Below are 25,069 nucleotides of genomic sequence, written 5' to 3'. Positions count from 1 at the left end.
GTGTCACCTGGAAAATCATCTCATCTCATTTCCTGGAACCCAAATTTGACCAAACGCTAAATGTTTAAGCTTTATTTCCCAGGTTTGACAAGTCTGTGTGTGTGTGTGTGTGTGTGTGTGTGTGTGTGTGTGTGTGTGTGTGTTTGTTTGTTTCATTCCCAAGTGGCTGCTGTCACACTGATCCCGGCCAATCAGACTGCTTAATCGCCTCTTTCAAATCATTACCTAATCTCCAGCGGTGGAAGAAGTACTCAGATCCTTCACTTAAGTACAAATACGAGCACAGCACAGTAGAAGTACTACATTATAAGTAAAAGTTCTTCGGTTAAATTCTGACTGAAGTCGAAGCACAGAAGTGTTATTAGCAAAAAGTACTTAAAATATCAAAAGTAAAAGTATTCGTTTTTGAAAACGGGCCGCTGTGACTGACATAATAACATATATTACATCATGAGATTATAAATACTGCTGCATCAGGAGATAAGCAGTATTTTACTGATGTAACTGGTGGAGATGGAGCTTCTTGTAGCTCCTTTGCAGACAGATCTGTAGTTTCCATGTTCAGTCAGTCGGTCAGTCATCATAATACAGATAATACAGATAAAATAAAAGCGTTTTGGACTCCCAGCATAACTGTGCAGTGTGTCTTTAATCTAGAAAAAGATAAATAACAGGAATATGTGCTTCAAGAAATATTGTACAGAATTAGAAATGCTGAAAAAGTCTTTACATTCACCTCGTGGTTGGAACTGTGAAACCATCTCAACATGAGCGCCTTGAGATGACGTCTCTGTGTCTGTATTCGATTGACAGCTAGCATCCACTTCACCCGTCACTGTCGGCAAAAAACAACCTGCAGTTTCTCCCTTTACCTGTTTACAGGTGTAATGTGGAAGATGAGGCCAGATGTTGACAATCACTCCAAAAATAGGGGGCAGCATATCAACAGAGTAGCTGCTGCTCACTCTTCTATTTGCTGCAACTACTAGCTCAGTTAGCTAGTTAGCTCAGTTAGCTGTGCAGCTATTGAGCCAATTAGCTGAATGAGTCTGCTCATAGACTCAGTAAGCTAAGTCTATTAGCACTGAGATCTTGGAGCACCGGGGATCTCAGAGCACAGCGAGGTCAAGACAAGATGGTTTTTATGAGTTTTATTTTGTTTCTGTCTTTGTGTCTTTTATGATGAGTTAACTCAGCAATTAAGCTAATCTTAGTTTGGTTAAAGAGAGAAAGTTACAATTACAATTGAGTTGTATATTTGAGGTAAGTCGCTGTTTCAGGGGGCTGTCGCCTCTGGAGATACAGAGTGGTTTTATGAGACAGGATGGGCTGGAGCTAGCTGGTTAGCATGCTAACATGGACATCTTTGACATGACATCAGAGCTGTTGACAATGTTCACTCTGTGTTTCTTGGACTAAAACTCTGGCCATATCTTACACATCACACCTTCACGAATCAAAATGATTTGAGTCGAAGGGCACGAATATACAGACACAGAAACGGGAAGCCAAGCAAAGCGGTCACGATCCAAACAAAATGCTAAGAGCTACGTGGAAATGTACAAGAAGCTATGAAGTTTTTCTGCTGCACTTGATTGTGAACGATGTCCTGATCAAATGACACGCTGAGTAAGTTCTGCTGATTTATGTCACGACATGAAATATGAGATGAAAATCACACGTTTAAAGGAGTGCTCCTCCAACGCCGCCTGGACCCCGGTGCACCTCCGTCCCTCACGGACAGCTTCGGTATCCCCTTTGATATTTTTTCAACAAACACCAAAACAACAATATTGGCTCTCTACCTTAAAACACTCATAGCTATTACTCTTATTAGATGTTTCGTTCTTACTGTAACAATACGTGTCTAATCTTAGGAAAATAAATTCATTTCCAAGTAAATGATTAAAGTTTCCTACGCTGTTCTAAATGTGCAATTCGTACACAAAGTGAATGCAGACGATTCTTTAAATGTGACACGTCAGTCGTCCTTGACGTTTCACCTCTTAAAGGAAAGTATGGGATGCAGTTTGTGCAGCTTTCAGATCCAGCGACTGTGACACATACAGTATTCATGTTTGTGTGCTTACAGTCGGCTCGTGTGTCACAGCTGTCCCACCCTGCCGGGCGGGAATAATCTCTTCATCGCACGGGGGTGTGAGGGGACGCCGGGGCGCAAAACCACAGCAGCCTGCGTAGAGTCCGTACGTAAGAAACAGGAGGCACTCTGAACCCTCAGTGACGTGAAAGGCAAGGCTTCCCACGCTCTACAGCAGCATCTGGACAGGACGGACGAGGTTTTAAGGGAGGAAAAAGGATGGACCGGGATGGGGAAAATATGGCTGTCCGTCCAAAAGGACCAGGCTTTAGGGTCTTGTTGGTGGCTGGCGTCCTAGCTGCCTGGTAAGACCGGGTCAGAAACATGCCTCTGGATCTCCTGCATCTCTGTGGAGGTCTCCAGGTGCTCAGGGAGGGAGGGGAAGCGCTGGTTACCACATAGCAGTCCAGGAGGCTCTTGGACCCCTGACAGCTGGGGAGGGGCGAGGTCCACAGAGGGCAGGTGCGGTGGGTCGGCCTCCGGCGACATGGACATGGTGTCGTCAGAGGCCACGGTGAGATGGATCCCGCTGGACAGGGAGTCCTTGGATTTGTGCTTGAAGTCAGAGTCCGGGCTCTGAAAAGAGAGAGACGGATTAAGCCTCAAACGGGAGACCCCTCCTCCGACCTCAGCGTCCGATGGAATAACTCAGCATCTAAAAATGGATGAGCACAGAGCAGCAAACTTGAGATAATGTAAATATGTAAAGTGAACACAACACCTGAAGGAGTGAGGCAGTGCTGTCGATCTGGACCGGCTGGATCGGGGGGACCGCGTGGATTGTGGGCGCCCCGGTGCTGTACAGGGTGGTGGGGTGAGGCGGGTGAGGGCTGGGGGACACGGCGCTGTAGGCTGGAGGCACCGGGGCCATCTGCCTCTGCAGGAGCTGCAGGATCACATTGATGTCTGCTGTCATACGGGTCTCCAGCCTTGGCAGGACAAAGACAGAAGAGAGGAATGTAAGAACACACGACTCAAAGCTCTCGTGAGGTTTTTGGATGCTGGATTTATGGCGTCATAATCCTTTAGGAGTCCTCTCATCTGCCCTTTTAAAAATGTCCACTAGGTTTCACTCTCACTCTCTAATATGTATAAGCAGACGGGCAGTTCAAAGAGAACACGTGGTTGATTTTCCAGTCTCACCCTTGACCCTTTCTTATCTTTATTTGTCTTTCCTCCCTCCTCTTCCTCCTCCCTTTCACATTAAGAGGATGCACACAACCAGTATTGCTCATATCAAGGGGGTATAGCTCAGTGGTAGAGCATTTGACTGCAGATCAAGAGGTCCCCGGTTCAAATCCGGGTGCCCCCTGGGTGAAATCAACCTTTTCTACCCCCACCTAAAACCAACTCACCGGTTTAACTGGGACTGCAGCAGCTCCAGTCTAGATTCCAGCTCGCTGGGCCGATCCTCAGCACAGGGCGGAGGGTGGAAACTGGCCCTGACCGACGACGGCCGTCTCTGGCTGTCTGAGAACTGGCTGGCTCGGCGGTCTGGCCAGTAGCCATACAGGCCTGGCATGCTGATGGGAGCCGTGGCTGTGCAGAAGAAGAATCCTCCTTTAGCTTCTGAGACACGTTAATGTCCATTATTTAACAGAGTCATGCAATATGTGGCTAAGATACAGTAGACTGTGTAGGACGACCAACTGGGCTTTTTATTTTCACATCATTTTCTACTTTTAGTCAAATTTTGTTGTAGTCTTACATAGTTTGGTAGAGGCATCATTTTAGATCATTGTGATTTCATTGTTACTCTTTTTTTATCCGTCGTTTTTAGCAGATGTTACTTTAACTTTTGGTCTTTTTACTTTCAGTTCTGTTTTTACTCGTACTGGTAGGGCTGGAATTTTAAAGGCACAGTGACAGGTTTTCATCTGTGTAACAGGTGTTTAAATCCTATTTTCATCTCATTATTTCCAGCACTCTTAACTAATAGTTGCAGCCACCTCATAGTTTCTCATGTAGAAGTGCATTTTGGGAATGTGTTTAAAGGCTCTACTGGAAACAATCCCAACATGTCTTTACCTGCGTACGGTGGTCCTCCGAGGTCTACGGGTGGTCCCATCCCAGCTGAGGGTCCGCCGTGGGGCCGGAGGTTTACCACTGCTGGGGGGTAGTCTCTGGTATCACCCCCGGGGGGATACAGCTCCCCCTTGCTGTGCCCCATGGGCTTCATCTCCTCGTCGCTTGACTGTGAGCAGATACTGGCGCTGCTGCAGAGGTCCTCCCACTGCGATTCTGCCATCGTGCCCCTGTGGTTGGCCATCGGACAGGCCTGATCAGGGTAAGGGTCTTCGCGGTCCATGCCGTCTGTACAGACAGGGTCACAGGGCAGACATGCTGTGGAGCTTAGACAGAAGAGAAACGCGTGCTGAGCCCAGTCGCTCACTCACCTGGCCGGTTTCGACGATGCAGCGAGCTTCTCCGATGCCTCGTCTGGCGGTATCCACATTCAGAGTCCTTGCCCGGGGTTGTCTGGTTTATTCTATCTGCCTGATACATATCAGCTTCAGTGATTCAAGAACACACACTGGATCTCATACTTCAAGGACATAGACAGAAATAAAAAATGCAAGCTTCGAGCATTTTTAAAGAGGATTTGCAAAAGTGTCCTGAGGAAGGAAATGGATGGAGGCCTGACAGACACACAATGGATCTTAGCGTGGAATATTGAAAGTATAAAAAAACACGTTAATACTAATGAAAACTCCAGTGTATCTAGTTTAAGAAAAGGCCTGCGGTCACTATCAGGGTGGTGCTTTGGCACTCACATCTCTCAGATTGAAGGTGATTTCCAGGTTGTTCCAGAACATGTTGGCGAAGTCGGGGTACATGTCCAGCACTTCCAGCAGGTCGTCCCTCAGGATCTTGTGGAGGTCGCAGTAGGTCAAAGCCCGGACGTCAGCGTTGGATTTACCTGGCCTCCCGTACAGACTGATGGGTTCACCAAAGATGTCGTTCTTTCCTACAGAAACCACAGCAAAAGCAAAGACAAGCATGGAGAAGAGCAGCAACAGTAAATGAATGAATCTGGTCCAAAAAAAAGGAAAAAGGACCAGAGTGACACTGATCCTCAGCATCACTGCCGCTCAACACAAGTTGGTCCCCTCAAACACAGCTGAAAAAGAAATGACCTGCGCAGCCTTGATCTGACTGCTGGCCCTATTGATGATCAATGTCACAGTGGAATGGAAGTGGAGCTGTGCCCAAAAACCTCTGGCAAAACAGCACACAGAGAAAAAAAGAGTGTGTGTTGTGTGGTGTAAAGGGCAGCGTGAGCTCCGGCTGTGTTTGTGGGGAAGAGATGAGAGAGTGGAAGAACAATCAAATATTAAAAAGTGGCAAAAAAAAAATCCATTATAATTTTGGCTTTGTAGTCATTTAACAAACATTTAGTAACATTTGTGGTTAAAGGTTTTGCCTCACTTTGTGCACAAATAAGAGTTTGGTTATTTGTAATGGGCACTGGTCACTATTGTTGAAACTCTATGAGTGAAATGATTTGTTGATGACTTAAGTGAATGACTAATATGAATATAATGTAACCCCAGTGGAAAAAAGGACAATGTTAGCAGAACTTCCACTGTGGCCTGCAGCTCACCTAGTATGGCCACCACCACATCGTCCCTGAGGATCTCTATAGAGCCTCTGGAAATGAAGTAGACGGCGGTGAGAATGTCCCCGCTGTGGACCAGAGTGTCTCCCGGGGGAGCGTGGGTGGTCTTGAATCGCATGGCCAGAGCCCGCAGGCAGCCTTTGTTGGCACCTCGAAAAGCTTTGCAGTTCTGCAGCAAGCTGCGGTTCAAATGGAGGCAGATGTCGGCCTGCAGACACTCGGGGAAACCCTTTAAAACCTGCAGGGCGACAGAGGGCAACGGGTCAGCCTGCTGCAAATGCTGCTTCTCATGTGTCCTGTTTGTCTCGTAGCTTTAACACCATATCATCTAAAGATGGAAAACGCAAAACGAATCTGAAAGAAACTGATGGGTGAGAGAAGGAGAGCAACGAATCAGATTGATTCAGGCGGGGCACAAAGGACAGTAGCTCCAAGTGATTATCTGTTCTCACATTGAATTGGCAGGCGCTAATGCTGCTCTCTGGCTGCATCATGCTGCGGTGCTGTTGGCAGCTCAAGCCCAAGCAGCGATGACGCACATCACTAAAAAAGTGGTCTCCCAGTGCAGCAGCGGAAACACTCATGCATGTATTGAGAAGGGGACACCCATGGCTGAAACTGGGGAACCTCTTGATTTGCAGTCAGCTGCATCACACCAGTGCTATACCACCTGCTGAGCACTGTGCCAGGCATCATCTATTTGATTTACACAGTCCATGTATGGATGTAGTAGATCTATGAATCCCAAAACCTGCTTCAAGCAAAGGGAAAAAAAGCCATTTGCGCTAAAAGTTAGTTTTTGTTTCTCATCCTGACAGCAAATTCACTTGCGACGCAACACAGAAACCTGGTTTGTGTTCATTCGAGTGTGAGGTTACATGAAAGTTCAATGTGGGAAAAGTGGGTCACTGCGGCAGCAAAGAACAAAGCAAACAACTCATGTAGGTCAATCACAGAATATCAAAGGTGCTGTAAGGCTGCAAATGATGCCAACATGGGACACGTTAACAGACAACCAGGGGAAAGCCAGTGTGTTAATACATGCTGGTAAGTGCTACACGTTTTTAAGGCTGTTTAGTTTCACCATAGTTTTTTATATGCTTATATAACCCTGCAGGATCTTTGTTGATGATGAATGCAGATATTTGCACGTTTTTTTTAGGCAGAAATTATTAATGCATCGCTGGTTCTGCTCAGTATTAGTTCCAGCTGGGTGGCCAGTATAGTAGCAGTGGTTTAGGATTATGGAGACAAAAATCACACAGCAGTGTTTAGGTAGGAGAGGGGGCACCCAGAGTTGAACTGGGGACCTCTTGATCTGCAGTCAAATGCTCTACCACTGAGCTATACCCCCACACTCACAGTCACCTGGAGGACAAAAACACAAATTTGGATTTAAAGGGTTTTTTTGTCACAACAACTCCATCTTTCTGAACTGTTTGTGCGTGTGGATGACTTTCTCCATGAAAACTTACGGCGTTCATGTCGATGCCGTTGGTGTAGGACCAGGCGTGTTGGAAGTATTCCTCCAGCCTCTGTCTCAGGCCGCCTGGGATCTGGTGGAAACGGATGAACTCCTTGACTCGCAGCATCTGGGTGTGGTAACGGGCCGTGCCTGAGTACAGCCTCTGAATGATGGCCGACACGTTGCCGAAGATGCTGGCGTACATCAGAGCTGCGCGGGACGGACAATAGAAACGCTTCATGTTGCAGGAATTGATGATACAGTTAATTCACTCGTACTGAACTGATGACATCATGCAGTTAGAAGAAATGTCTGTATCTTAAATCAAAGTCTCCCACTCTACTCACACCCGATGAGCATGACGCAGATGGAGAAGATCTTCTCTGGGTTGGTGTTTGGCGAGACGTTCCCGAAACCCACACTGGTCAGGCTGCTGAAGGTGAAGTACAGGGCTGTAACATACTTGTCCTTGATGGAGGGGCCGGAGGCAGCGTCACTGTCATTGTACTGTTTACCAATCTGCTCAGCCAGGTTGTCCAGCCAGCCGATCTTCATGCCTCCGATGCGGGCAGAGCCTGTGCGCTCCACGTTGCCAATGGCATACCAGATACAGGCCAGCCAATGAGCGATGAGGGCAAAGGTGCACATCAGGAGGAAAAGGACGGCAGCTCCATATTCAGAGTAACGGTCCAACTTCCTGGCCACTCGCACCAACCTCAGCAGCCTGGCTGTTTTCAGTAATCCAATTAGAGTGGTTGTCTGAGGCTGGTGGAGAAGAGGAGCGTTCATGTCAGTGATACTAACAAGCTTGTGGGGAAACTGTGAAATGGGCTCAAACCACGTATATTCTGTACTGAGACCTGATCTGGAACAGTTAGTGAACTCTGAATGTTGCTAAAATCTGTTTAAAGTAGTTGCTTTATATCTAAAACTAACAACCATTCTGCATGACCTGTTCCCAGTTAATTCAATAAAGGATTTTGGAGCAAATTTGACTTGTTTTTACAGTTTTCTGATTTGGAAGACCTGCGACAGCTCTGTGAGTGGTGCTAAAAGGTATAATTAGCTTTATCAGAAAACACTGGGTGAAGTGAAATGTGTGTGTTGATGTTGTTAGACCACTGGTGTCCGTGGTCCCCCCTTCCTCCTCACCTCCTCAGACCCGGAGCGAAATATGAGCAGATCGAAGGGGATGGCGGCCACGATGTCGATGAGGAACCAGCCCTTGAAGTAGTGCTGTGCGATGCGTCCCGGGTGGCTCACCACCTCGTCGTTGTGGTTTACGTAGGTGGTCCTGAAGTTGATGAGGATGTCTACGATGAACATGACGTCCACCACGAGGTCCACCACGTTGAGCGGGTTGCAGGTGTAGCCGCAGGTTCTCCTCCGATCTTCCTCCACCTCGTTGAGAAGGAAGGCGGCCGAGTACGGAGTGAAGATGGCGGTGTAGATGACCAGCAGCAGGATGACCCAGTCCCAAACCGCTTTGAAGGGGCTATAGTGAAGGATGGTCCATTTGTGGATGCGCGGGGCCTGGAGCTTGTACTCCGGCAGGACGTCGGCACCGAGGGACAACACCTGAGGACAGAGGGACAGGATCGCTGGGACATTATTAATAACAGAGGCAGGACAGTAGAATCCACAACTCATGAAGCAGAGTGTACTTTATAGGGACTGAGCTGAAAACAAATTACTTCATGAGGCACAAATTTAAAACGGGAACATCTGAAGTTTCACTAAACTACTAAAATTATCCAAAAGGATAAAAGTGACTTTATTCTGTGCCTGATGGTAAGTGACAACTTCCTTAAAAAGATTCTCAGCAAGTTTGACAGGAGAAAATGTCTTCAGCACACACATCCCCATCCAGTGTTACCAGCACACCTAGAGAGCTCTAACTAACGGCATTAAGAGGGTGACCGCCACAAAACAGTAAGTTAACAGTGAATGAGTCAGTGAAGTGATGAGTATTAAGATCCCACCGACCGGTACGACAATCAGAGCCTCTGTGTGCAGGTTCTCATCCTCATGTTGAGCGTAGCAGCAGAGGAGGAGGCTCCTCCGAACCCTCTGCAGGCCTACCTGCCTGCTGTGCGCTGGCCATCTCCTCTCTTGCATCGCTCACAACCAGACTCTCAGCTCAGTGTCTGTCCTCTCTCCACAGGCTTCTCACTGACTGCTGTTTGTAGAGAGCCCACCGCAGCCTCACCTGCCTGTTTCGCCCTGTGATCCCCATTATATCCAGACCATGTGACCCCTCCTACCAGTGCGCTGCTCAATTCTGGACCAGAATAAAGTGCTGACATTGATTAGGCGCCATGCAGTGGAGTGATTTTAGCTAATTCTTGTTAACTGACTGTCTCTATGTGGCTGATTTAACAGTCGCTGCTGGTGTGAGAATGCTTTCGACTTCTGCTGCCGCGTTGTGCACTGCTGTCCTTCCATCTCCTCACAATCTCTCCGGTGGTCAGACCCTCATTTGCATTTTAGTTTGCATAATTATGGTCAGGCACCATGACAAAAGAAGGTAGACTTGTGTGACCAGCAGCTGCAGCGCCTCTACAACCAAACGCTCTCACAGGAACCACAACTAGCTCCTCGAAGACCCCCCCCCCAAGAAAAAAAAAGCCTAGATGGAAACAGTGGCCAGAAATAGTCAAATTGAATTGCTTCTAAAGGACAAAGTACTCCATCAAAAAGTTACTAAAAGTGTATTTTTAGCCATATTTGGTAAAAACGAAGTTAGCTTCACAAGGACAAAGTAAGGCTTTAGTTTTCCATGATGACAGAGGGATGTTGGCCTCTGCTCTCGCTCCGTAAATCGTTTTTTGTGACCATGAGAAAACGTTGACTTGGGAAATCACGCAGGATCCACTGAAGTGCGACAACCTGCGGCACTCCTTCGTGTGCTAGCAACTAACCACAGCGGCTGAACAGATGTGGAGAGACAACACAGTAATGAGAACGTAAACACGAGCAAAAGTTCACTCATCCAAGAAATGCTAAGTTATTGATGTCGTTCGCTCTGTTTCATAATGACGACCAGGGAACAACTGCCACCGCCAGCTGGCACGCAATGGCTCTCTGACTGCGTGATTAACACAGCAAGAGGTGGACATTTTCATATATATTAGACTGATAAGATAAGCTGAGGTACGAGGGAAGCTTAAACACTGATATAAATCATGAAAGCCAGCGTGACATATCAGAATACGCTGCTTCAGCTTCGAATTAGCTTGAATACTAAATATTCACAATTACAAAACTGCAGACATGATTGTGGATTGTAGTTTATCTGCACTGAAAGCACAAAAAGTCCTATCTTTAACCTTAATTTTGAATAAAGTCGCAATACAACGTGCAAACTTTTTTCCAGGAAGAAGTCAAAGCATTCAACTTTTCAGAAACTGCATTTTAACTTGTTTTATTCCACCTCAAACACACACAGAACACCTATTTCTGCATGTAAAAACCTCTTCAGTAAACTTAGAACAGGCACAACTCAAATGCAAAATGTTTGAAAAGCAAAATAAGGTGACATGACATCAGCTTAACCTGGATGTGACAGCTGATGGTGCTCACCTGTGGAGCTACAGCAGGTGAGCAGGAAGGGAGAGGCGTAGGATGAAGACGGAGAGCAGGAGGAAGAGGAGGAAAGGGTACAACAGCAGCAAACAAACGTGGAAGTGGCAAAAAAGGAAGGGGAGAGTTTGAGGAGAACACCAGGGAGCTTGGGAGACCCAGTAATGCTGAGGTACTCACAGGCTGCAGTTTATGCTTGAAGCTCATGCTGAAGCGCACCTCCTCGGGGGAAACAGCAGGAGAAGACTAAGAGACGACAAGAATGAGAGAACGAGGGCGAAGGCAACCTCTGTCCATCCATCTGTAGCTCCCTCCCTCCCTCCTCCTCCCTCGTTCATCCTCCCCGCCTGTAGCCCAGCCCTCACGGCGGGATCCTCTTTCCAACATTAAAAAAACCACCCGGCGGCTCTATGAATGGCAGCGCCGCCTCCTCCGCTGCTGCTCAACGAGCAGTAACTGCTCAAAGTCAGAGCAGCTCCTGCTTAACATGACAGGAGGAAACTCACTTTGACTGAGCTGACGATGCTTTCCTTTAGATCTCTGCTGAATATTCTTCAGTTTTCCTGCTCGTCACAGGTGGCCTAATGGACGGATGGTCAACCACTTGGGAAATAATTATGTGAATATCTGTATTTACATGTTACAACCATATTCATTTCATTTTGACAGTCCTCTTAATGTCGAAGTGTATTAAAGTTAATGTGTGCTGTTGCAAGTTATTGCAGGTATTGTAACTATAGCTATATTATTTTTTTTTTTTTCAGATTAATGACTGTAATATTGTAGCTTTTTTTTCTAAATCAATGGATAGTTTATTTTCCTTTGGCTAATGAACTGACTGCTATATATAAAGGACACCACATACAACCGCACATTTCAGCCTGATGCAAACGAGTATAATGGAGGAGAGTCGTGCAATGTCCTCAGTTTACTTTGATAAACTCGTAATGATCGGCGATGGCTGCTCCTGAATAACGTGTTTGATCAGTGAGCGTGTTTGAGTTCAAACTTCACGAAACTAAATTATGGTTTTACATTTCAAGTCAATTCAAAGTGAATCCAGATTCCTCTGGAGTCTCCTGCTGTAAGCTGATTCAAAGCCAGGGGGCACCAGATAAACACACATCTGCGTTCCCAAAACACACACACACACACACACACACACACACACACACACACACACACACACACACACACACACACACACACACACACACGCACACACACACACAGTCACAGTGCACTGGGGCTTTTCTACAGTTACCAGTCTTTTACAAGCTACAGTCAAATCAATCCCGCTGTGTGCTTCATGTTATGCAGACAAATCAATATGAACAAAGATCAATGACACCCTTCATTTCCCTCTCTGCAAGGTGCCAATCGAAATCCAATTAGAAAGGCAGGATAACGAAAACTTTTATTGTGTAACGGATAACCAGAAGTAAAGGTGGCATGTTATCATAGTTAGGAGTGAACGATGTGATAATTCTTTAGAAAACTGCCATTTGCTGTGGTTATTGATCAGCGTGCTCCCACATGGCAGCTGCACCGATTACTGTGACCTAAAACCTGACCTGCAGGGTCTGGCACTCGTGTGCGACCCCACCGCTGTGATAGAAACCCAGGTGTTTTAATAGGACGAAAACTCAAAGTTGCCCCAGCACGAAGACGACTAGAGGGGACCGTGTTGTGATTTAGAGGGCGGATGGAGGTTTGATAGATGCACGGAGTGCGTGCGCGCTGCCCTCCACTTCCATTAGCTCCAGAGGCCAAGGTCACTGACAGCGACAAGCCACCGCACGCCGCTCAATAGCCTCGCAGCCGCCCTTTGTGCTCGCTTTCATAACTCCATCTCACCAGAACCCCCCTCCACTCTCAGAGACACTGTGATCCCCACAAAATCTCCACATCCATCCTCACACACTCAGCAGTGAGCCCCCTCCCTCTCTATGCTGCTACCATCTGACAGCAGATACGGCTGCGAGTAAAACACTCAGAACGAACACAGTAATGATCAATTTCATTTTACACACACATTCTTAAGACAAATGCTTGTTTGCTACCACCAGAATAAAAGACTAAGACATTATTGGTTTAGTCTATAGTTCATTTCCACCTCCACTCACAAATGTGTTTTATTATTGTCGTGCACTCGTATGTTTGAGCTTCACTGATGCAGAGTGAGGCATGCACAGAGCTTTCACATCCATCTGCTGAACATGGATGGTTTCCTTTCTCAGAGAGAGATTCATAAATTGATACTGGACGGTTCCTTTATGTTATAAAGCAGCTACTGAGATAAGTTGATCTGCACTGGAAACAACGATGTCAGCCCCTTACAGAAAACAAGGTTTAAACACACCGTTCTTCACTAAATTATCTGTCAACGGGACACACAGCAGAGACAGATAGCTGTAATAACAGCTCTCTACCTTCCAGCAGAAACACAACGAAGAGGAAGACAAACCCTACAGAGCAGCGGACAAACGCTGCAGAGGAACGCTCACTTTTTATCCAAACTTGCACATGACGTCAGCAGAGTGGAGATAACAAGTTAAATGTTCTGCCAGGCCTTGGGGGGGGGCTTCTGTTCGTCCGGTCAGTTTTTCCAGGGCCACACAAGCCATGTTGCTTCCGGATTGTGCACCGAGGCACAGCCGGTTGTCCATATCACTCTCCCTCCTGGTGTGAAGAATGAGATCTCGCCACCACCAGGGCAGCAACATGCGACCACAAATCAGTCACATACAGCACTGCATAAACAGTCCTGCACACAGCATGCACACTAAGGACCAATCAGAGGCTGTTTAAGACTAATGCCAGGTTGTTGTTTTCTTAGATAGCACAGCACAAAGGGGGAGAAGGTTAGACCTGAATCCAGGCCACTGCAGCAGGACCAGCCTTGGTATATGGGGCACACGCTCCACCAGGTGAGCTACCTGGGCTATGGCTCTCCAGATTATTCAAATACTCTAGAGATGTTTTACAACAGGCCTCATAACAACGCTACTGTTTCCTGATTTTCACCCAAAACTACACCACTTGTTCCTTGGCCGATGGCCCAACCTACCACCACGTTTCATTGAATTAGCTGTTGGCAGGTGTTTGAGCTACCCTGCTAAACAACAAACCAGCAGCCAGCAAACAGATAAACTGGGCCAAAAACACCACCTCTTTGGCTCAGACTGGCTGGAAAGAGAGTCAACTGACCTTGGTGGAAGCCCCTCAGATAAACTGGGTTAATGTGATGCACTGAGAAGTCCGACTGCCGGCGCCGTCCTAGACCAAACAGGCCATTAAGTGACATGTAGGTTGTCTGTGCAGATGTTTAATGCGATGTACTCACTCAAACACTACAGATTCAAAGTGCTGACAACACTTTGATAGGGACCATTCTTCAAAATGAGGTCTTGAACTTTTCAGATCTGAGTATATTTTACTTGTAATACTTATTTACTTTCACTGGAGTTGAATTTCGAAAGCAGAAACTTTACTTGCATTGGAGTATTTTTCCATTGTGGAAAAGCTGCTGTGTGTGAGGTAACAGTTTGCACAAAGACACCGTGGTGTGATAACAGGTGGCTGATGAGTGTGTTCTGCTGCTGGTGCCATAGATGTCACACCTCAGGTGAGATTATTCTTTCACGCTTTCACCCTGTGACTGCAGATGCTTTTAGCAGAAAACAGCCAGAATAAACATTTATAGACAGCTTTGTCTGAACCATCGATGTAGATGCAGAGACAATGCCTGGATGTCACAGCGCGAGGAGGTCAAATAAATAATGGCCAACAACTTCAACTCATCAAACGGGACGGCAACAGAAGTACCATGATATGCCTCATTTCCTCGCCTAATGAGTAGCATGACTTCAGCCTCTAAATATGAGACTGAACTTGACCTGAAGTCCATCCATCCATAACAAAGTCCTAACAATTTTATCTTCAAACAAGCAAAAATAAATCAAAATTGGCAAATGAGTTGACATAATTTGCACTGAGAGCAAGTAGAATAATGTCACCTCAGGAGCAGAAATTGTTGTTTTCAGAAAAAAAACCCAAATTTTCAGTCGGGTTTCAACTGTATTTTTTTCCCCAGTGTACTCAATCACTGATGCTCGTTCTGTCAGTGCGGCACATCCATTACAAACTGTTCATCAGGAAAATGATTGAAAAAGAACAGTGAACATTGGTATTTTGATTACAGCCATCAAGTCATTCGGCTCTCAAGAAAGCTCACAAACAGCCAGGAACCCAGTAACTACGACCACAGAATGACTGAGCGAGAACACAGCGCAGAGAGAGAAAGACAGAAGGGGTCCATCATCTCTCCTCTTTCACTGAAGGACTCGTATTACCTGCGTGACCTGAGTGACCTTCTCGGTGACGTTCTGGGTTCGGTCTTTAATCTTGCTCGGCGCAATGATTTCAATCTCGGTGGGCGAGGGAGGTCTCATCCGGTCCGAGCCGAAGGTGAGAGTAACCTGAGGGATGCGGCCGATGGTCCTGTGTCTCATCAGGTCCGAGTCAGACGTGGAGTTCAGACCGCTGGGCTTCAGATCTGCAGCAGAGAGCGGCAACATCAGCAGCTGAGACTCAAAGGCAGATCAAGGACATTATGAAGTGAGATGAGTGAGAGGATAACAGGATAAAACTGATGTATGAAAACGTATTTGAATAGTAATGAGTTTTAAAATTGGCTATGGTGTTTGTAAAAGTGTCCAGGTTTGAAGGTCAAATCATGACCAGATTGTAAAACAAATATAATCTATTACAGCTAAAATGCTTTTAGAGACGAAATCTCCTGCACTCAACAAGGGAACGAGAACAGACTTCTTTTCCCTTCAGCCTCAGAGACACAGATGGAGACACAAACGGTGGAAATGAAAGAAAATGTGACAGACAGTGAGTGTTCAGAGTATGACTGGAACCTGCATCCTGCACAGAAAATACAGTTTCTCCTCAAAATATTTCCCCTGAGAGAAGAAGGGGACATATGTGCAGCGATGTGCAATTTCACCACAAACACAGTCCCTCGCACACACAGTCACACACACTGGCAGAGGGATTAATTAGTGTGTCTCTGCTGAAACAACCATCAGCCTTTTTCTCTTTCGATTTATTTCTGTCTTTTCTTGTCTGAGAGAAAAGTAAAGATTCTTTCAGTGAATCCTGATGAGAAATCTTGTCGTTTTTGTTGCTTGTACATCATTTATATTGTAAAATACTACACCATGGCCATGTGTAGTGTGTCCTTACATATAATACATTGGGCCTGGGGTAAGAAACCACTGATAACCCACTGTAAAAATACTCCCAGTAATTCTATATTTCAACCACAAACCCTCTGAAATGCTCGCAGGGTCCCAGTCAGACACTCACTGCTGTTGGTTCGGGGGTCTCCGGATCGACTGTTCCATTCTGCCTTCATGCCATCGATGTCGTCCAGCGATGAGGCGCGTCGGAGGCTGCGGACGCTGTCCCGAGAGCAGCTCCGGGGTAAGGTCCCCCTGGGGAAGGCGGTGCTGGGGTCCAGTCGGTTCGTCAGCAGGGAGCGCTGTTTGGTGGAGGGCTGAGCTGCAGGGGAGGGAGGATCCAGGTCCTGCTCGATCAGAGCCTCCGTCTCAGACTGCATGCAACTCTCTTTGGATGGGATCCGAAACTCTTTGAGAGGGACTTCCTCGCTGTTTGGCTGTCAAAGACATAAAAATTGTATTTAAAAAAAATCACTTAGAAAAAGATGATCTGTCAGCAGGTTTTCTGACATTTTGTTCAAACTTAAAGCCTTCAGTACTAAGTAAACCTACAGAAAAACTGAACAAATGCTTCATTCCTGCAGTTCATGCAGAGCTCCAACACGTACATTTGACCGACTTTGCCCAGCAAAGTTCTACTGTCAGGTAAAGATACTGTCAGGAAATGGTTTCTCACAAGAAGAGATTCATCAACCGGTCGAGGCAGATGGCCGCCCACCCAGAGTCTGGTTCTGCTCGAGGTTTCTGCCTGTTAAAAGGAAGTTTTTCCTCGCCACTGTCGCCAAGTGCTTGCTCATGGGGGAATTGTTGGTTTCTTTGTAGATAAAAGATGGATATATGGATATGGATATATGGAAAGTGTCCTGAGACAACTTCTGTTGTGATTTGGCGCTATACAAATAAAATTGAATTGAATTGAATTGAATTGAATTGAATTGAATTGAATTGAATTGAATTGAATTGAATTGAATCAAAACAGAGGTGAGGGGGGACTCTGAGAGGAGAAGCATTCATTTCCCCTCATCCTTCCCTCTGTTGCTCTTTGGACTGACAGATCAGTCCTAAAATTCAAACCATTCTCACTCTGTTTTCAGCAGCCAACATGTGAAACTGCACAGTGCATATTTAACTGTGGAGCTTCATGTGAAGAGCCTACAACCAAAGAGTCTGCTGTCTCTAAATAATTTGAGTGCAGGATGCTTTTTTTGTTTTGGGCTCCTCATGCACATGTGAAGCAGCAAGCTCCAAAAATTCAGTCATTACAAAGACCAGGCATGGTAGATGTGAACATTATTTTCTGCATAAAGCATGCACTCCAGCAGACATACATATACACAGGCGCACTGCACCACATGATGTCTTGTGTGTGTGGTCGGTGTGTGTACGCCACCTCACCTGCAGGTAGTCTACAACCACTCCTTCAAATTGATCTTTGGAAAGCGAAGAACGCCGCATGGACCGCAGCACCGGCAGTCTCATCTTCAACCTGCGATTCTGACCTGTACGGGAAACTCTGTGATCAGCAGATATCAAAACTCCAACTTATTGTATTAAACAGGGAGCAAACACAGCAAGAGTCCCCTCCCCTAAATATGAATGTATATCATGCAGGTGAGGGAAAGATGTAATGCATTACAGTAAATCCATCCTTGAGCGACTCTCTGCCTGAGGCCCGATTTCTTGAGAGAGCGATCAATCAGCTCCTGGAAGTCGAGGATGAACATGATGACGATACCTTCCTCGTTTTTGACAGGGACGATGTCGACCAGGCACGGTCTGCAGGTCCCTTCAGGCACAGAGAAAGACAGATGTCAACAGGAAAACAGGGGGCACCCGGATTTGAACCGGGGACCTCTTGATCTGCAGTCAAATGCTCTACCACTGAGCTATACCCCCACACACAAAGATGCCATCAGCGCCATCTGATAAATTTTATGAGGACGTGCTTTCAAAGGAGGGAGGAAAGGGAGGAAGGAGCGAGGTAAAGGGAGAGAATCGGAGGGGGGGAAGGAGCGGCAGAGTTCAAACACTGAAAGCTAAAAAAAGCTGAAATGAGCAACACTTCGGTCAGGTCCAACTTCACTCTGCAATCAGTGTGGTCTAAAAATAGAAACGGGGGGAGAGAGCCGATCACACACACACACACACGCAGAGGACCATACGTCCACACACACGCTGTCCACATTCAGCCCCATTCCCACAGGTATTCTGGGAAAAGCGACAGGAATTCAGCCTGGAGGTGAAGCCTGTGAGAGCGGCCGCCTCGTCCTGAATCACTCTGTATCCACTTGTTCACATTTTTGTTCTGCCTGTTCAGACACAGTGGGAAGCAGGAGACAAAACAAATAGATGCTTAGCGGATTTGAGCTGGCATGCTGATCACATTTCCATGACAACAGCGCTCTTGACTGTACACCCCATGCCGAAACGGCCAAAGTAACAAGAGACATGCGAGTGTATGTGCACGTCGGTGGATGTAAGTCGACGGTGGATGTATTTGTTTTCATGGTGGACGGCTATAATCGTCCTGAGCCTGGTGTGTTTACTTGCCTCCATTGTGCTTCTGCCTCAGTGCCACTGTGCAAGTGACAGATAAACGGCTGAGGAGGGAATTAAAAGGTTGCAGGTGACGAAGCTCAAGGAAGCAAAATGCAGGCCCGTCCACAGGTCAGTCTGCAGCTGGTGGCAGCACTGAGATCAAGTCAGAGAGTCGAGAGGAAATGAAGCTTTGAGAGGAGACTTTAGGTAAAATGCCATCGAATGAATCACAGATCAGAAGATTAAACGTCTGTCTCGCCGTGTTATTTCTTTCTGTTCCTTCACTCAGTTCTCTCATTACAATTCTGATATCATCTCATTTTGTTTGCACGCTACTTTTCGAAGATCAACGTTTCGCAGTAAAAATATACGCAAGTTCAAGATGTGAAAGAAAGTGTGGATAAGATCGCAGATGAGGAAGAGGAGGAGGGATTAAGGTTGTATCAACACAGCGGTATGGAGAGGAAAACAAAATGTCAATGAATTGGAGCAGGTCGCAGAAAGAGATTAAGAATATGAAGCTGAGTCTGACTGCACGGTCTCGCCGTGGCGATGACTCAGTGCAGTGATTTACAGCCTGATTATCAAACCCCTGATTTGGCCGTGATGGCTGATTGTCGAGCTCACGTGGTGGTCTCCAAAAAACACGGCAGGTCACTGCGAAAGGTCGCCACACATGGTGGTGCAGGATTAACTTGTTTTTTCTTCCCCATCAATCGTGTTTTTGATATTTGAAAATCTGAATGTGATCTGATAATTAACAACAGAATCGTAAAGGATGACAAGCCTTCATCGAGTCATTTGAGATACTAAAAGCCGTCTCTATGTTCCTGGACTGTCTTGTTGGTCCCATTGCTCGTCAAATGATGAAAATATTCATGCCAACATCGTCAGTGTGCAACTGGCACGTCCACACTGACACTTTACTTTGAATGATTGTTATCAAAGCAAATCAACTGGTCTAGTAATGAAAATCAGTAGTGTTTCAGAGCCATGTCAGCAGCATGTCTTTACAAAGGTCAGAGTCAGTCAGCTGGTCTACCGCTGAAAAATCTCCTAAGCTTTTAGGCTTCGGCCTTTAGGGAAATGTCAATGCCATTAAATTTGGTACAGACATTTGCAGTTTCCAGTATTATAATAACTTTTCATCTCAGACCAGCATGAGGAACTTTCATGTTTTTGTCTCAACACTTATTGGATGAATTACCATGAAATTTGTAACACACATTTAATGTCCCACCAGCCTTGGCTGTACTGTATGTGTGCCTGGGTACTAACACGCTGAACTATGCTCTACATTTCCCACTTAACATCAGTATCTTAGTATCCATATTCAAGACTTTCATAGCAGCAGAATGTTTTTAAATTGGCAGAAAGAGAGAGAAAATTACTGAATGATGGTTAAGTATGGAACAGTAGAAGATATGGATCACGATGGCGACTGTGTTTTCATAACAGTCAAGCTGTAAATTGGCCAGATTTTATGATGGCCAGAAGGCTCCCACCAGGGATCTGAGGTAGCAAACAGGCTCACAGGGTTTTTTAATCTCTCCTCCTTGTGCTTCACCTTTCCTCTCCGTTCCTCCTGTGCCTTACCTTCCTTAGCGTAGTAGAGGATCTCCACCTTGCGCTCCTCAGAGCCGAGCAGGGCCTGCGCCAGCTGGGCCAGGGCGCTCTTCATGGTGCCAGGCCCCACCAAGAACTGGCAGGTGCAGGGCTGCTGCATGATCTCCGCCCTGGCAAAACCAAACATCTGGCAGAAGCCTTCGTTGCAGTAGATGATGCCACAGTTCTTTATTTGGGCGTTGGCGATCAGAAACTTGCGATCTGAAGGGCAGAAGATGCTTAGGGTCATATTCCAGTTTAAAAAAGGAAGCAATAAATTCCAAGTGGAAATATGTACAACAAGTTAAAATGTAAGTAATCTCAGAAACCTAGTTGTTAAAATGTGTTTCTTTCTTGAATATTTAATTAGAAACGATATACACTGCCAAAAATCCCTGTAGATTAGTATTCTGTTGTCTGCTATGATCAGTGGTGGAGGAAATATTCAGATTCTTTAATTGAGTACCAATACACACTATAATAACATGCTTCAAACAACAATTTTACTTAAACAATTATCAGAATAGCTGCCAATTAATTTTCATTGAATTGATAAATATACTAATCTTTTCAGCTGTACATTTTCATATGTTCAAAAATCATAAATTGTAAAATAACATGTAACTACATTTGTCAAATAATTGCAGTGAAGTAAAAAGTACAAAATACTCTAAGATGTGAAGCACAAGTACCTCAACTAGCTAGCAGCCTGAGATGGCAGTTACAGCTAATGTTACTTTGCTAAGCTAGCTCGTACGCTTAGCATAGCTTAATGTTAACTGCTGCTAGCCTGCTTTTTGCCGTAGTAGGGATTATACTACTGCCTCACTCATATTGGATAACAAAAATTAATTGCTAACATTCTGGATGGTCACAAATGATATTTCAGTTTCAGAAAACTAGGAAAGACGAAGGGAAATGTAGCTTTAGCTAAGGCTAGCTTTGGCTATCGCACTAGCTAGCTTTACCTCTGGGTTTTGGCTGTTTTGTAGCTTTTCAGAGTTTACTGTTAAATGATGTTCTATCTGAATTTAGATGCAGTATTTCTATTTCTATGGCATAATAATATTTCATGTGTAAAATAAATATCAGAAAGTCAGATTTTGGTCTTACATCAATTTTGGCTGAATAACGTTGCGCACTCACTGCTTGTCCGCTCTGCAGGGCAGCGCAGGTACTGATATTCACAATGCAGTTACACTTCCGCTGTTTGATGGATAAAATACTTAAGCACAGGTGTTCAAAACTTCTGCGTGGCTTGTTACCTCCACTCGACAATCAGCTGAAGTGGAACTAATGAAGTCCACCTTTTCCTTGTGTTAATGTCATTAACGTCACACTTTCCCCCAGGAGGCTGAGGAGGAGCAGGTGGTCACTTCAACGTAAGAGCCTCTGTGCCTTCACACCTGCAGGCTGTTAACTTCTGTCAGGATTAGCCGGAAGATTTTACCTGACGTTTTTTAATTAAACTGTGATTATCCACACGTATGTAATGGGATTTAATTATTTGCCCACAGCCTTTTACTGCTCGATTATGCTATTTTTCTATTACATCTCATCTCTATTTATAATGCATATTGTGCACAATTAATGTTTTTGTTTCATTTGGTTTCAGGTGTATTTAGTATGCCTGCTTGTATGTTGTATTTGTGTTTTGCCCACTAATGTAAATAATTTAAGTTCAAATTTTAATTAACCATTAATGTGAGTCAATGTCAGTGTCCATGTCACATATGACATGTAGCACAAATCAGACACAATGTGATATTTCTCATCCTTTTTGATATTTACTCAATTGAAAACCATACAAAGACAATATATTTAACGTTTGACCTCATCAGCTTCATTGATTTTCGTAATAATCTGCTTATTCTGAATTTGGTGCAGCGACACGTTTCAAACACGTTGGGACAGGAGCAGCTAAAGACTGGGAAAGATGCTGAACGCTCCAGAAACACCTGTTTGGATCATTCCACAGGTAAACAGGTTGATTGGTAACAGGTGATAGCATCATGATTGGGTATGAAAGGGGCATCCTGGAAAGGCTCAGTCATTTCTAACTGGATGCTTGCTCAATGAAATGCTGTTAAGCAGTGCGTCTGTCCACCAGCACATGGCTCTCAACCACCAACAGACTCTCATCCCATATGGGAAACAGTATATCCAAGCTACTCTGCAAAAACTCTTAATAGTAATTCAAAGCTCATATACCATCCACTTCCTCTTATTGATGATTATAATGTATGTGGCACCGGCGACAGCCACTATGTCAAAAGATTGTCCCCCGTGAAAGTGAATTAGGACAGTTCTGTTCGAAGGTCGCTAATGGAGTTCAATGAGCTGAATGAAAAGTGCATACGTATCCTCTACAGCATCTGACTGGACCTTCTATTATCCTGTGGTGGAACTGGGTTAAACAGCTCTCCCTGTTCGCTGCCCACACAGACGAGAGGAGAGGACTCTTCCTCAGTCCCTCCCTCTAAAGTAAATGGGCGAGCTCCTGCTGGAAAGCACATCCTGTCCAAAGTCATTATCTGGGCCTCAAAGCAGAAACTCTGATCGTCACACCGTTGCTAGGCAGCACCGCTGTGGCACGTGCGCTCACCTGGCCGTGCACGCACATGTGGCTGCGTGTGCACACATACACAGACATACAGTAGAGGTATTGCATAATAGAGCTTTATTAAGGGAGCTCCACAGATTAAATCAGTATTGGCCGCAGATCTAATCAGACTAAAACTCGTTTAGAGTTGTCAGCATCAGGGTTATTTTCACCCATCCAACACACATGGTCTCTGTAGTGAGGTACAAGGAAGGACGAAAGGGAAAAAGCTAGTCATTAAATATAGGGTATTATAGCATTTTTAAACAATAAATTATAGGAAGAAAGATGCAGGTCATCGGTGCGCAATGTGTGATGTATGAGTTTAAGGTAAAACTGTAGGTCAGAGGTCAAAAGAAGACATCAATTGCAGCACCAGTGTTTTATCACAGGCCTTAATGGTTGCAGGAAAGTTTTTTTTTCCTCTTTGTAAGTCTCTTTGCAGCTAGTGGAACATGTGAGCTAATGGAAAATAATGTACGACATCAGATGAGCACTCCCAAACAAACACACTTGCAGGTGCAATAACCCTAAAAGATAAAAGGCGCAGCTCGGGGGACGTCAACGTGACTGATACAAATCAGATAAGACATTTGAAGGCAACACGAACAGCCGGTCAGTCTGTCACCTGCTGAAATGAAATGAACGAGTCGAAATACATTTCAACACAATGAATACGACCAACAGTGTGAAGAATGAAGGATACAGGAGGCCTTTTTTTGTTAGTGACAACATGGTGTGACCAGGAAAATGACACAATAAACAAGATTTTACACACGTTAATGTAATAATAATAATAATAAGAATAATATATAACAATAAAAATAATTCTTTACCATCTGTGTACTGGTGCTTTCCACACAGCATGAGGCTAATGGAGCGCAAACTAAACTGAATTCTTTCTACACACTTTCTCTGTTTGGGGCTGCCACCTGTGTCAGATTTATTAGAAATATTCAACACAAACTTACATTACATCATCCAGAAGTCTAAAAACGACCAAAGCTTGACTATAGGATGTTTAAAACTGATAAAACGTGCACACTGTGAATGTTTTGTTGTCTTTGGCGGGTGTTTAATAATCACTTTGGTAATAACTTAACTCAAAGTCAGCGCACTTACTTTGCTCGTCGAATTTCCTGATGATAGTGTCCAGGTAGGTGTTCTGGAGCGCAACATGACCGCGTCTCACAGGCATTTTGGTGCTGACAGCAAAGACTTCCCCCGCACATGAACCTTAATAGTTTATGAATAATAAAATAAAAATAAATAGAATAGAAATGAGATTTAAAGTGGCACCCGTGAGCAAAATAATCTGCTTCCACTCGGAGGACGAGCGTGTGCAGCAGCTTTTGATTTCTCTGCCGCTGAAGGGACGAAGCGCTGGAGAATGATGGAGAGGAGGTCTGGTTGCCAGGGCGATAGAAGATGCGGGATGTTGCACGCGGATAATGTGGGAAAAAAGTAGACTATGATACTGCAAAAGCCATATGCAACAACAGTTCACGTCTAAAAAGAAAAGCAAAGAGCGCAGAAACCGGTTTCCCACGATTTGGTGTCCTCTTGTCAATGAAGGGAACCTGTTTCGGGGGATGAAGTTGGGAACTGAAGCTGCAGAGCGCAGAATCTCTCAGTTTGGTGGACAATCGCAGCTTTCTCCCTCAAGTTTGGACACTGCACGACCAGGACGGCGGAGAAGAAGCTCCTGTTAGCCAGGTTCCCTGGATCCACTGCCCTTCCACCGCCCCCAGGCTCGACAAGAGCGGCTGTCAGCAGCGTCAAGCCAGTGCGAGTAAACCAGGACGAGAAAGGAAGTGAATTTTGTAAGACTTTCAAAATAAAGACGGGGAATTCTGTTCTTTTTTCTCTCTGAATGCAAGCCTGTAGCAGTAAGAATATGTGTGGATGAAATTTGTTTCAGGAGCTCCCAAAGGTGGATTATGAATGGATATTTATTCACGCAGCCTCGGTAGATCGAGACCTTTCATAACTTGAATGACAAAAATGAGTCAGGCTATTTTTAATAATCCCCAAATTCAAGTATACTGCCCTCAAATACTTGCCGCTGGGGTTAGTATTTCTCTCTTACATATGCAGCTGGTTACAGCACATTCTGCAGTTTGATCCTACAGGAAATGTCTGTTTGCTGGCTTGACTTTGGCCTTCATCGCACGTATTCGCAATGCATACATCATGCAAATCTGTATTGCCCTGAGATATTGCTGCAAATGTGCCAACATTTTTTGCATATTACACATGAGATTTCTTCACGTCTTCTGCCTTGAATCCAACATGCTGCTTAACAAGT

The 25,069-nt window shown here is 45.3% G+C and overlaps 1 protein-coding gene and 3 non-coding genes across 4 annotated transcripts; 1 reads left to right on the top strand and 3 right to left on the bottom strand.

Moving 5' to 3' along the window:
- Window positions 1-635: 635 nt before the first annotated feature.
- On the bottom strand, window positions 636-24,074 carry kcnh6a (potassium voltage-gated channel, subfamily H (eag-related), member 6a). The gene is made up of 16 exons (XM_070980403.1): window positions 23,884-24,074; window positions 20,151-20,381; window positions 17,653-17,802; window positions 17,412-17,515; window positions 16,144-16,453; window positions 15,120-15,322; window positions 8,335-8,760; window positions 7,530-7,947; window positions 7,193-7,392; window positions 5,703-5,955; window positions 4,873-5,066; window positions 4,495-4,594; window positions 4,127-4,411; window positions 3,454-3,637; window positions 2,820-3,027; window positions 636-2,674 (listed from the first exon to the last, which is right to left on the bottom strand). Exons 1-16 carry the CDS (start codon window positions 23,957-23,959, stop codon window positions 2,393-2,395), a joined length of 3,624 nt encoding a protein of 1,207 aa, XP_070836504.1. The 5' UTR covers window positions 23,960-24,074; the 3' UTR covers window positions 636-2,392.
- Window positions 3,339-3,410, top strand: trnac-gca (transfer RNA cysteine (anticodon GCA)). Its single transcript has one exon. It is a non-coding gene; the product is annotated as a tRNA-Cys (tRNA).
- trnac-gca (transfer RNA cysteine (anticodon GCA)) lies at window positions 7,000-7,071 on the bottom strand. Its single transcript has one exon. It is a non-coding gene; the product is annotated as a tRNA-Cys (tRNA).
- On the bottom strand, window positions 17,841-17,912 carry trnac-gca (transfer RNA cysteine (anticodon GCA)). Its single transcript has one exon. It is a non-coding gene; the product is annotated as a tRNA-Cys (tRNA).
- Window positions 24,075-25,069: the final 995 nt, after the last annotated feature.

The sequence above is a fragment of the Chaetodon trifascialis genome, chromosome 15, assembly GCF_039877785.1.
Source record: "Chaetodon trifascialis isolate fChaTrf1 chromosome 15, fChaTrf1.hap1, whole genome shotgun sequence".
NCBI lineage: Eukaryota > Metazoa > Chordata > Actinopteri > Chaetodontiformes > Chaetodontidae > Chaetodon > Chaetodon trifascialis.
The sequence above is the reverse complement of the archived record's forward strand: the minus strand, read 5'-3'. Positions and strand labels throughout refer to the sequence as shown.